This window comes from Ziziphus jujuba, chromosome 7 (genome assembly GCF_031755915.1).
Source record: "Ziziphus jujuba cultivar Dongzao chromosome 7, ASM3175591v1".
Lineage (NCBI taxonomy): Eukaryota > Viridiplantae > Streptophyta > Magnoliopsida > Rosales > Rhamnaceae > Ziziphus > Ziziphus jujuba.
This window is the reverse complement of record NC_083385.1, coordinates 25663783-25677932: the sequence shown is the minus strand read 5'-3', so window position 1 is coordinate 25677932 and position 14150 is coordinate 25663783. Positions and strand designations below refer to the sequence as shown.

Here is a 14150-nt window from a genome sequence, read left to right as displayed (position 1 = left end):
CAGATTGATTATATTAACCCCATATAAAATGAGACATTACTCAATTTGTTCAATGATGTTTCATATGTCAACAAGCTAAGGAAAACTCCACAAATACAAGACTTTAGACTCCCCTTCCAGTTCCATCCATTATCTAGGAAGAAATCTCTATGGATTTCATTTTTGGTTTGCCTATGACCCAGACATGGGTTGATTCCATTTTTGTTGTGATTGACTGATTCTCAATAATGGCTCATTTTCTCTATTGCAAGAAGGCCACGGATGATAGTTACCTTGCATAACTATTTTTCAAAGATGTTCCACACTCAATAATACTGGATCATGATATTAAGTTTATTAGTCATTTCTAGGAGCTTTTATGGACGAAATTTGGCACCACACTTCAATATAGTAGTGCCAATCATCAACAAAGCGACAGACCAACAAAAATAGTCAATAGAACATTGGGAAACATGCTTCGAAGCTTAGCCTATGATCAAGTAATGCAATATGATCTTACCACAGGTAGAATTCGAGTATGACAACATGGTAAATCGAACCACTAGTATGAAACCATTCTCTATTATTTACCAAATCCTCCAACCGCACAATAGATCTTCTCATCATTAAAGATCTTCAAAACAACAAAACTACACATTTTACAAAGCAATACATTTCTTTCCGCAAAGAAGTTGAAAAATGTATTGCTAAAGCTAATGCCAAGTACAAGGAAACTGCTGATAGACATCGAAGGTGTAATTCTTTCCAGGGGGTTAAACTAATGTTGAAGAAAATCGGCCCTTTCTAGGCTCTCAAAAAGCTCAAAGATAATGCTTATCTAATTGACTTTCCTTCAGACCTTAAAATTTCACCAATCTTCAACATGGCAAACCTTCACCCTTACTTCCCTCCGAATATGGCTCCAATGATTGTTAACAAACTCGAGGACAAGTTCAATTTTCATAGGGATGAATTGATGGAGAAGAAGACTTAATTTGTTTACAAATCATCATCTGACTCAACTATTTTGTTACTGTTGCAGCTGGATGTTGACGTGGCTAATGGATTGATTTGAATTAGGAATGACGCTCATCATTTTGAATAAATGTCTTGTTTATTTTTCTTATATTTAAATAATCTTGTTATGTCCATTGTTTTGTAACAGTATTGTTTAGCAACGGATCCACCGTTTTGCAGGGGCATGTTAAGACCAAGTTTCCAACATCGTAATCTTGTTATTCCTTGTACAGCTTATTCTTTATTGTCTATATTGTTCTTTCCTTAGCAACGTGTGTAATATATTCATTTCCTTATTTACTTGCGCTGCAAGTGTATAAATTGTAACATTGTTTTATATATGATATATTATTTTCACTCTTCCCATAACTCTGTTTTATATATGATATATTAATTTCACTCTTTCCATAACTCTATAATGCGAAGGTGAAAAAAATATGGAAAAAGCCGGATTGTTATGGTGGTTTTAAGGGAGGTTATTTTTATTTATTCGCTTCAATGTGCAACTGGGTTTTCATGACATTATCAGATATTCAGAAGGAACGGTTTGCTTGGACTTCGTGGTGCATCTGGAATAATAGGAATGCTTTGATACATGGGTGTCTGTTCGAGTCAGATTATTATACTTTAAGTAGGCAGTGGGAAATGAGGTGCTACAGCGTATTTTGCATTCTGATAATGATTGGAAATTGGAAGGCACCAACTGGAACCAAATTGAAAATTGATGCAGATGCATCTATCTGTGCTAAAGAGAAATGGCTAGGTTGTTGTGCGTAATTCTGGAGGAGCGTTTTATGGGTGGAATTGCAAAACCTTTCCTTGCAAAGTGTTCTGTTCTCACAGCTGAATTGGTGGCAATTAGGGAGGCAGTAGTTTTCTGCTTACAAGCGGAGTGTTTTCTAAGGAGATATAGTTAGTGATTCTGTTAGGGCAGTCAGTTTAGTATATGATGCTAGTTTATGTCAGAATCTTGATTCGAATTGTTTTTTAGTCGAGCAAATAAAAGATTGCCCTTGTGAATGTAGGGAAACAAATCATTTTTCCCACTGTCTTGCCAACCATGCTGTTGGTTTAGATGAGCCTTGGCTGGAGGATGGACCTGCATGGCTTAATCTTTTCCTTCAAGCTGATGGCCGTACTGTTTCATCTTAACTAATGCAACCCAGTTTCCATTTTCAACCCAAAAAAAAAAAGTTCAGAAACACTTGAATTCTTGGAGTTGAAAATAAATTAGGAGCTCTCCTAAACCAAAACTTAAAGATGATTAGGTAAATTTGAAATTTACTTTTATCATATCATACAAGAACCTGATTCAGCAATACAATTGCATTCTCCATGGCATAACAAGAGAAGACAATATGCTTTAAACTCTTTCACATTTTTATACAACATATTTCCCGCCCACCAGCCCTCTTAATTACAATGATCAAGCCCCATACCAGGAAAACATCAGTCATTTTCTTTTCTTTTCTTTTTTTTTCCTTTTCATTTTCTTTTTCTTTTTCTTTTTTCTTTTTTTTATTTTTCTTTTTCTCTTTCAAACAAAATAAGTAAGAAGTCAAGGATCAAAAAATTCTCTAAATTCTTTGAACACACTAATCTACTCCTTTAAGTACTAAAGGCTAGGAGGAAAATGCCATATGTGAAGGTCCTTCCACTGGAAGCTTCTCCATTTCGAAGTTGCTAGATGCTTCTCCATTGGTTTCTTCTGCCCTCTTGAGTTTCTTTAAAGCTCTTTTTGCATAGACAGTAAAAGCTATTGTAGTGATAATAGCAACAATTAAGGAGATAATATTGTATATGATCTCAACTGGAGTCAAGTGATAGTTTCCATACTTGACATCTGCGAATGTCCTGATTAAACGACCACTGCACAAACATAAGTGAAGAAGAAAGGTTTAGTAATAAGACAACACCCCCGCCCCACCAAATGGAAAAAGAGTACAAAAAAATATCATGGTTTTTCATGAATATATCCCGGAGAGTACATAAGACTTGGGATAAATTAAACCATGACTGGATTCAAGCATTGAGCAAGCAACTTCAAAGTTATTCTTTCTTCCATTTGCATAGCTAAGAGAACAAACCTATAGATGTAAAGGAAAGCTTCGGGAACCATTCCAGCAATTGATCCCCATAAATAGGGCCAAAATCGCATACTTGTTACCACAATTGCGTAGTTAAAAATTGTGTATGGAAATGGTGAAACTCTAAATAGAGCTACCACTTGAAATTGATGGAACCAGCTGCCCTCTCCGGCAAGTCTAATCAATTCAGCCTGCTGGGGCCATCTCTTCAACCATTGCTGCAAAATTAAGAAAACAAAATCACTAACAAAAGTGGAAGCTAGCTTACAATAAAAATGAAGTTTCCTACTTAAATTTCAGCATCAGTCTAAATATAGTGGACAATCTTACATGGATGCGTTCTCGGAACAATAGTCCAATCAAATAGGGGAGGACCATTCCAATAGTTGTTCCAACCATGATTATAACAAACCCAAGGCCATATCCAAAAATCATTCCAGCCAACCACATAGAAGGGCCAGATGGAATTAAAAACACAGGGAAGAAAGCCAAAGAAGCAACAAGAACAAGGGCAAGAACAGGTCGGCCAAAAGCAGTCGCTTCCCATTGCATCATTGGAATGAGAACCTACAATTTTATTCTTTAGATTAACTAATTTCAGAAAAAAAAAATGATAAGAATAATAGAAAGAGCATGAGAGAGAGAGAGATTATATGGTATCACATATCAATAAATTCTTGATCGAGAAATATTTAAGATATGTCTACTAGCATATGTACAAGCTTAAAGGTAAAAAGTTCACAGCAGCATAACATGTTATATGTGAAATAAGAGGAAACAAGAGCTACGAATCAGACGTACCTTCTCAAACAGAAATGGAACTCCCCACTTCACAAAAATGAGAAGTAATATAATGATAACAATGCACCATATTAAAGCTTTGACCCACCAAAAAAAAGACTTAATCCTTGCTTCCGGTTGAGGCTGCAACATATCAGCTTCTGTCGTCCTTGTTTCATTGGATATAACCAGCCTAATGTATTCACTGTCTTCCCTCACATGATGTACAGACTTTGCATGTTCCCCTAACTCCTCGGAAGAAGGTGTCATTTTTATGGAAAACACCCCAGAAGGCTGTAAAATCAATCAAAATATAGTAAACAATTAAAGATGGTGGTATAATTAGAAGAACTAAATTAAATTTTCTAAAGCAACTACTACAAAATATTTGGAAATTACAGAAGCAAAGGAATAGTTTATCCAAAAGCTCTACACTAAAGATGCAGGATGATTCTACATACAAAAACAAAAGTCTTCCATGTTTCTAATTATAAAATTTGTTTTACAGTGGGCAAGATAATCCCATCCCAATAAGAATTTTAAAAGTTGCCATCATTTGATTCAAATGGCCAACATTATTTTCTCCTAACATGCAACCTAAATCCACTGTTCTTTAAGCAAATTAGTAAACCACTTTGATACCCTAAAGTGGCGTTTGATTTTTATTTGTATTCTAAATAGATTTCAGTGCATCACTAAATAGACCTCAACGACTAACTCTCCATTTTTTTTTTTTTAATTTATTATCATTTTTTTTTTCATTTTAAGGCCTAGCTATAAGTGTTTAAGTCTGTTTTTAGATACTAACAAATTCTGAAAATTAATATATTAGCATTTTTATGTTTATTTAGTGTTAACTGCTGTCGCTTGTACCAAATCATCCAAATATTCATAATATTTTAGGAATATACCTCAAATAATTGAAATATTGTATAAAATTGAAATTAATACATTAATATGATTAGGTGGCTTTGTCTTTTTTCTCATCTTAAATCTGAATAAATCTTCAATGTTTCTTAAATCCAAATTAACCATGACATGAAAGTTCAAATCTCATTCTTTCCCCCCCAAAATCTAGATGCAGGTTTTAAATTTGCTTCTAGGTAATTAAAATGTCAAGTTATTACTTTGATACATTTATCTTGTTATGAATATATAAATATATATAACTAATAAATAATAGCGGGAAAAAAAAAAAAAAAAAACATAGAGATATATATATATATATATAAACATAGAGATATATATATATATATATATATAGCAGAACTGCATCGTATATTGCTGTTCAAGTAGAGTAAAAAATAAGACTTTCATTTTCCGTTGAGCAAGAATAAAGAATTTTAGGCAATAAAGGAGAAGAGAAGAGAAGTTGAACAAGGCAAGGAAAAAACAACCAAATATGGCAAAATACTATTTTGGTGGGACCAAAGCTCCAAAACGGCACAGAACAAAAGAATCATTGCATCACATATACCCTCAATACCCAGTAACTATAAGGTCCATTGACAGGGCTGTAAGACATTTTCTGTTTTTATCACCTTAAGGCAGTAAGACATTTTAATCAAAATGTGGTAGTACAGTTCAATACTAGACTAAAGTCATCAATTGTAGCATTTAGTATTCAGATAAAAACATCTTAAACTAATTTTATTTATATATCATGATTCCCAAAGCCAAAGCTACTAAAAGATCAGAAGGTATGTCTTAATCAATTTGGTAACAAATATACTCTAACAACCACCTACCCTTTTATTCCATCCCATTTTCTATTTACCTCACTACAAAAATATACAAATTAGTTAAGCAAAATGTTGAAATTAAAAAGTAATTTACTATAAGATATTAGTATCCAGAGAGATCCCTCAACTGTAATGATAATATTAAAAGAAAGAGGGGGGAAAAATAAAAATACCTTGGGTTAAAACCCTTGGCTACTAAGTAAATAGTGATAAAAATTATTCAACAAATATATCCACCTGTCCAAGGTATTATATATATTAAACAATATCCTAAAAGAAAAAATGGGGAACCAAAATTTTTTCTTCCATGATTATCAATAGCTTATCCATGCAGCATTAGCTTAGAACTCAGTTATTATTATTATTACTATTATTTTTCATGCTTCTTTGTGAAAAACCAAAAAAAAAAATAATTATATTTTAGATTTTACTTTTTATTATATCGATCAGTTTCATGTATAATAATTCTTATAGAATTAAAATGATACTTCACCATCTAATTAAACGAGCACCATGCCTTAGCGAATTTCTTAATTTATATCAGGTACACTGTAAACTCCTTTGTGGATTTTGACACTTCATCTCTTGAATCTAGTTATTAAGCATGGACACAAATACAATATGGAAATCCTTTGTATAAATAGGATTGTATACAGTACGGAGTTAACATGGTTTCAAATTAAATTTATCTTTTCTCGATATAGCATCAATTATTATCAATCTGTAAAGCAGTCCTAATATAAACGATTTATAACAGATATGAAATGAATGTTCCTGTTCACATCAATAAACTATCAAAGAGGTTTCTAGAGAGTACCAATTAGATGCTTCTTTCTTTTTCCAATAAGTTACTCCATCAATTCAATGTACGTTAATTGAAAAAAGTTATTTCAGATTTCAACAAGATTATGAGATATTAGAAACACAATGGGGAACGTCCAAAGACATCAAAAATCTGATATTAAGTCTCCTTAGCAGGAGTATCTGCACTTCATCCTTTGTTGCTTGGACTCGGATACGGGTATCAAAAACAGAGTCCAATCCTTTTTTTTTTTTTTTTTTTTTAATCTACGGTGTGGGACACTGCTAAAAAGGATCCAAAATTCAGATACAGTACGCAAATAAGTCTTGGAAACAAAAAATACTATAGAAATTTAAATACTAACAGGTTTTAGATGTAACTTTTAGGGTCAAATACTATTTATTTGACTGTAAAATGTTATATTAGAATATAAATAATAATTAGTTATTAATTGATGTGTATAATGACAACTATTATCCATCTTAAACACAATTCTAGCTAAAATAAATAATAATAAAACAAACATTATCACCTATTTTTACGATTTTCAAAGCTAAAATTATTACACACTTATCTTATTTCCAAAGTTATTTTCAACCAAGAGAAGCTCGTTAAAACAACAACAACACGGATACTTCCTCCATTTTGGAGAGTCCGAGCAACATAGACTTCACCTATTTACCTATTGTTAGATACTTTAATTCCTACGAGTCCTACAGATAAATTCACACCACACAACCATCAAATTAGTGTTTCTGCAGTTATAACATTTTAAGCACTGAATTATTCTATGTTTTGGGATCATGTTCAGAACAACCATCATTTCAACCTTCTGGGCATCTTGTAAATTCAAAAGATATCGGAAGCCCACAATATGAACTTAAAAGCGACATAATCTAATCAAGCTCTCCTAAGTCATCCTCCACTTATAAAGCTGATGGTGGAAAAAAATTCCCTTTAAAACAGAATGTCTCCTTTGTATCATAAACTGGATTTGGCTCTTCATAATTAAGCTTATCTCAGAAAAAAACTCTCTTCCCTCAATTAACAAAAAGGAAAACAGTAACCACGACACTGGAAAATGTAAGAGATGGTTCAGCGTTCAGCCATGTACTAAAATTTATGCCTCTTTTTGGCTTTAAAGTGGAAAATAAATAAATAAATAAATAAATTTCTGACGATTCATCTCTTATTCTAAAGAGTTTGTTAAGGCAGAGCCCTTTGGTTTTGGTCCAGAACTAAGCTTTAACAGAAAGAAAATCAAGAAAAAACAAAACACAGAGATTGAGATAGGGGATAAGATGCTTACAGTATCAGCGTAGGAGTTGTCCAACAGAAGTTTTTGCCTGCAAGTTTGAAACTCTTAACTTGAGAAGTTGCACACAAAAGCAGAAATCATAAAAACAAAACCCCACTTCAAAAAAATAAAAAAAAATCAGATTTTTCTAGTTTGTTTCTTTCCATTATTTTTCCTTTTGCATAGAATTGCCAAACAATTTGAAACAAACCATATTCACTTTCCCTTTTTTCTTTTTTTTCTTGTCCGTTGAAACTATCCCACCAGCCAAACAACACCCAAATAAAACCCTCCCAACTTCCACCTAACATGATACCCACATAAATAATCAACTTACAGAAGACGTCGACGGCAACTTGGCCCGGCAGTGAAAGTCTCCGAACCACCAGAGCCGCCGGTAGAGCCCCTTTTGTTTGTTGTCCAAAAAAGATTCAAACCCAACAAAAATTGTTCACGTGTGTGGTGGTTTGTCCGCGTGAATGTCAAAGTAGAAGCATTTCTTTATTTTTTTTTTCTTTTTTTTCGCTTAACTTTGCTTTCTTATCTACCTTCAAACTAACTTCAAAATGTCTGAACGAATATCCAAATAATAATTAATTAAAAAAAAAAAGTGAATTTTCAAAATAAGTGGGAGTCTAGAAGAAAAATGAAAAGGATGGAAAATGCGTGGAAAAAAGCCTCCTGGTTCTATCCTCCGTGTGGCCAATATGACTTTTGTAGTTATTCCAAAAAATAAACTTATAATTTTATTTTTTTTTTTAATGTTTTGACTGTTTTTGTTTTGTTGGACCACAAAAGCAGTGGAAGGTGTGGTATCTCTTTCATTGTTCCTTACTTGAACGTCACACAAACCATATATTTCATGGTTAAACTAACACCCCACATTTATGTTCCTTCATATTCAATAATAATAAACTTGTTCACTATCAATCATTATTACTTTTAACTTATTATTACTTTCTTTTCTAATAGAGCTTCCAAATTAATTATCTAAACATCTTTACCAAAAAATTTAATTATATGAACATTTTTGTACATGTCTCCTTCTCTCTTCTTTAAATTTATAATTTTACTGTATTATATGCCAATCTTGTTACAATTTTACCATATTTGTTAGTCGACCTTAACATAGTTGATGTTTCAGATTAAATAATGACATATCTTAAAATGCTAAACTGTAACTTTACCATATTTAAAATGTCATTTTGTCACCAATATATATATATATATATATATATATTATATTTAAATTGGAGAAAGAGGATTTCATCCAAGCCTAAAACGTAAAATCTGGAATTAATACTAATGATAGTTGTCAACTTAATTGTCATAATAGAACTTTGTGTTATCAATATTAATCATTACTAATGGAATTTATATCATATGATAATTTAATTAATTGTTTGAAAAAATATTCACTTTTTCATATTATGTTTTTAATGGTAAGCCTCATATTTTAATAATACTACTAGATCGAATCTAAAATTTTAAAATTATCATCAACTGTCATTCTCTACTGGATTATACCAAAAAAAAAAAAAAAAAAAAAACATAAGTCCTCCACTTAAAAATAAAATAAATAACTAAATAAACTTTTTAGTTTGTCTAATTACGTTTTGAGCCCACATTTTTTAAAATTCATTACTAACTTTCATTTGGTTTAATTTTTCAAAAAAAAAATAAAAAGAAACACATTCATTCAGTTTAATAAAGTATAACAAATTCATCCCTTAGTTTTGACCAATTAAGTTTAAAAGTTTAATAATTAAAGGTTATAATTATATTTTTACAAAAGTATTCATAAAAGTTTTTAAAATATTGAATTTTTAAAAATTTTTAAAGTTTAATAACCAAACGTACCATTTAGACAAACTCTCTCTCTTTTCTTTTTCTTTTTTTTTTTTGGTTTTTTATTTTCCTTCTTTCTTTCTTTTCGTCCTCTTAGTTTTTCCTATGCAATTAATAATTACAAGCAATGCAAATTTTAAAACTCAATACAAGTAGTGGCATATATTGATTTTTTTTTTTTAATTTATAGTGATTAGTGCAATGCAAATTTTAAAAATCAATACAAGCCGTGGCATATATTGATCTTCTTTTTTATTTATTTTTTATTTCTGGAAATTAGTGCCATATATTGATCTAAACATAATAACGTATGTTAAAAAATCTTTAGGTTTTTTTTTTTTTCCTGATTGATTCTTATTTATGAAAAAATATTATCTATTTTTGTATGAGAACAAATAAATATAAATTAATGTTAAATTTTATTGAACATAATAGTATTTATACATTTATTTTTTTTTATTGGTATGTTTGTGTATTTATTGATCCATAAATTACAATAATGTTATTTGTTGATCAATAAGTACGAATTTTTAAATTTATTTGCTCTTTATAGAAAATAGATAATATTTTTTGAATATTATATCTAGATTTTTTAACATAACTTAATATGTTTAGATCAATATACGCCACTTCTTCAAATAGAGAATCAAACTTTCAAAAGCAATATTCTAAATTTTAAAGAAGAAAAAGAAAGTCAAAGATAAATTTTATTGGTGAGTTATTATTTTATTTTATTTTTTGTGGACATCTTTTGAATTTAGTTGTCTGTGCCATTGAATATTACTTTTTACTTTTGTCTGCATTAATTAATTGCATAGGAAAAACCAAGAGGACAAAAAGGAAAAAAAGAAAAGAAAAGAAAAAGAAAGAGTTAGTCTGATTAATTATTAATTCCTATATAGAAATTTGCATTAAAAAACTTTCACCTTACGTTACTTTAATACATATTTTTGAATTTTAAAATCCATTTTATTTTTAAAGCTAAAATTTAAATGTAACAAAGGCTGACTGGTTTATCATTCTCAAAATGTTGGTAATATCTTTTTTGTTTCTTTTTTTTGTGATATTTCTGGAGTGGCAGAAGCAGCGGCAATTTATTTTGCGACCTCCATTGCATTTTTGCCAATGTTTAAAATTTTAATATATATAATAATATCAAAATTTTGAAAATATAGAAATATTTACAGAAATATTAAAAATTATTGAATACTTATAAAAACTCAGATAAATAATAAAAATTTATTTTAAAAAATAAAATTTTTATTGAAATTTTAAAATTATTTTATTTAATTATAATTAATTATCAAATTAACTATTAAAATTGTAAAAATATTTAATGAATATTATATTTCAATTGATTTATAATACATATTAATAGTTAAAAACATATTATTATTAATAAAAAATACAAAAAATATGTATTCAATAAAATTATTTATTAATTAAGATATATAAAACAATTATTATAATTATATTATATTATATAAATATCATTTCAATTCTATAAAGAATTCTTGGGTGATTAAAAATTACATTTATCTTTTTTATTCTCATTTTAAAATGTGAAATATAAAAAATAATTATTAAAAGATGTATCTGCTTGATGATTTTGTATGTAATTGTTAATATATCATCAATATGAATATTTGAAAGTTAAGTTTGCATGTATCACATATCATCGATATCGAAACTTTAAAACTTGATTTCCAGAAAATATATTTCCTATATATCTTTTAATTTTTGTCTCCATTCTAATTTTATCTAGTTTATAATATTTATACAAATAATAAATTTATTATTATAAAAAATAATAATAAGTAAATAAATTTGAAATTCATGATACTAATTTTCTCTATGACTATGATAAGTAAAATTGTCTAATGTAATTTTAGACATTGTTTGTTAAATATGATTTTTTTTTATTTGCCTAATTATTAGAAGATTATCAAAAGATAAAAAAACTATCAATAATATTAATTCGGCAAAAAATTTTACTAAACATCTTTTGATAAAAAAATTAACAAAAAAATATAGATTTTTCCAAAATTATGAAAATTTATAGAAATTTCATAAAATTTTGAAAATTTTCATGGAAATTATGGATTTTTTAACCAAATTATGAAGGATTTCATGTGGATATTATGATAGCAATTTTTATAGAAATTACGAAGAAATATCAAAAATTTTGATGGAAATTATACCGTTTCTATTTAAGAGCTAAATTTCCTTTCCATGTGTTTTAAAATTTGAAATTTTTTAGAAATTTAACTTTAAACTATGATTTCCACTACAATTAAGAATGAAAATCTATTATATGCGAACAAAACGCAAGATCAATTGTTCAAGCTTTTCAATCGATATCTCTATATGGTATTCATTGGCCTACCACTTTTTTTTTAGAATTATTTTTGCCTATCTCAAAATTTTTTTTAAGCTTATAAAAGCATATTCTTCAATGATATTCTATATTATAAATAGCATAATTGTTAAAATAAAGAATATTTTGAAATATCTTATAAAATAAAGTGTCTGATTAGTTTTCTAATGAAGTACAAAAGATTCTAATTCAGCCCAAAAAAATATAAATAAAAAATAGAAAACTTAAATTTAAATGAAAAATTCATTTAAACAGGAGCTCAAATAAGAAACCCATCATAAAATTAAAACAAAAAAAATTATACTTTTGGTATATGTGCACTCCGAATTTTATTGGGAATGACATTTTGCATTTAAATTTTTTTTTTTGGCAATTTGCATTCAAAATTGATAAAATCCTTACACCGTTGAATTTTTTGTCAAATACCGAATGAAAATGAAGATGCAAAATATAATTTTATATAATTCAAAATGCAAATTGTAAAAATTTCCAAATACAAAATTTATAAAAATTAAAAAATAATTAAATAGGATTATTATCTTTTTAATAAGTTAGTAAAATATTTTTTTTCAAATAAAAATTTGCTAATTTAATTTTTCAAAAATAAATATAAAAATCATTAAATATAATAAATATTATAAAAATTAAATAAATAAAAAGAATGAAAACCAAAAAAAAAAATTTGAATATGTAAAACAAAATTCATAGATTATTATAAAAATGTAAATGTAATTTTTCAAAAAATAAAAATAATAATTTGTGCCCATTTTAAGAAAACATAAAGACCTATGCAACAAAAGTGATAAAGTATTTCTAAAATATAAAAGAAAACTTTTAAAAAATTATTTTTATAATCTATGTTCTTTTATTTATTTTATATATATATATATATTACTTACAATATAACAAAATTTTATAAAATATTATTGTTATTTCATAAAATGTTTTAAATAATTTATAAAATATTTTATAAGATATTACAAATAACAAACAAATTTCATAAATTAATATTTATAATAAATATATATTTATATTTTATAAAACAAATTAATATTAAATAATTTATGCATATTTATAAAATATGCATAAATTATATATATATATATATATATATATATAAAATAAATAAAAGAACATGGAATCATGCTCTCTTCCACTGGAAACCTGTGAAATCGATGAGCTATTCTCAATCTTCTCTTATTCTTCTTCGATCCTCCTTCTTTTCTTTTCCAATCCTCCTCCTCCTCCTCCTTCTTCTTCTTCTATTCTCCTTCTTCTTCTTCTTCTTCTTCATTGATTTTTATGTGATTTCTTCGCTAGATGTTTAAGATGCAATTATAATTTAACAGTTTTTTACCTAGCTTTCTTGACTCGTGCTGATGGAACTGTAGAAGCCTAATCAAAGGAGCTAGGTTGGTGCTCTCGACAAATCTCCACTTGTTATCTCTAAAATTTTCCTTCCAACCAAAAAAAAGAATTTGTTAAGCCAAGTATATCTATGAGGAAAAATAAAAATTTGTTGTGCTTATGGGTTTTGATGATATTTTGGATTTTATTATCAATGTTTATCTGGGTTTGTTAATTGATTTGTGTATTTGAGATTTAAACGCATTGGCCTGTATATTTGGAATTTTCTGATCGCTTATTCCTGGTGTATGCATTTGTTTAAATTTGTTAGAAATACGTTTGATTACCGAGAAAATTGACTGAAGGTGAAAAACATAGAAACTGAAATTTATATCTTCTTTACTTGCTATTTGGTACTAACCGAAAGATAGCATATATATTTTGGCTCTAGTGCAAGTAAATTAAATCACTCTCTATCTTTCTTATTTTCATTTCTAAATTTTTTTTGTTCATTTGTTAGTGAACTCTTATTATTTCTTCTTGAAATCAAATTGTGCAACCACATTATGTACAAATTTTGAAATTTATATGGTATAAGGGATTAAGTTAAAGTTTTTTTCCATGCCACCATTGGAGGAGGATGGAACCAAAAAGAGTGAGATGAAGCCAAAAGGTTGCTATCAGTCTACCGTGAATGGTTCTGTGTGTGTATTATGGGCTTATCTACTTTTGTTGGCGGTCCATTATGTATTAGGTTGCCCTATTTTGATAATTGATATTTTATAAACAAAAAAAGTGTTATAATTCGATTATATCCTTTATATTCCAATTAATATGTTTAGTAATCCAAGCTTATGGTCCAAGATTGAATATA

The 14150-nt window shown here is 28.2% G+C and overlaps 1 protein-coding gene across 2 annotated transcripts; it reads right to left on the bottom strand.

The window, feature by feature from the left end:
• Positions 1-2265: 2265 nt before the first annotated feature.
• On the bottom strand, positions 2266-8377 carry LOC107423941 (uncharacterized). 2 transcript variants are annotated; one of them, XM_048479482.2, is made up of 6 exons: positions 8042-8377; positions 7717-7783; positions 3885-4157; positions 3414-3650; positions 3084-3301; positions 2266-2865 (listed from the first exon to the last, which is right to left on the bottom strand). In XM_048479482.2, the coding sequence occupies exons 3-6, from the start codon at positions 4131-4133 to the stop codon at positions 2619-2621; spliced, it is 951 nt and encodes a 316-aa protein (XP_048335439.2). In that variant the 5' UTR covers positions 4134-4157; positions 7717-7783; positions 8042-8377; the 3' UTR covers positions 2266-2618. The 2 variants fall into 2 exon arrangements, with proteins under 2 accessions (XP_048335439.2, XP_015889085.3); XM_016033599.4 differs by having other exon boundaries at positions 7717-7753; positions 8042-8375.
• Between the last annotated feature and the right edge of the window lie 5773 nt (positions 8378-14150).

Coding starts and splice junctions, on each gene's coding strand:
- LOC107423941 (XM_048479482.2), bottom strand. CDS start 4,133: ATGACACCTTCTTCCGAGGAGTTAGGGGAACATGCAAAGTCTGTACAT. Junction 3,651..3,884: donor TTCCATTTCTGTTTGAGAAG/GTACGTCTGATT, acceptor ATAAAATTGTAG/GTTCTCATTCCAATGATGCA. Junction 3,302..3,413: donor TGTTCCGAGAACGCATCCAT/GTAAGATTGTCC, acceptor TTAATTTTGCAG/CAATGGTTGAAGAGATGGCC.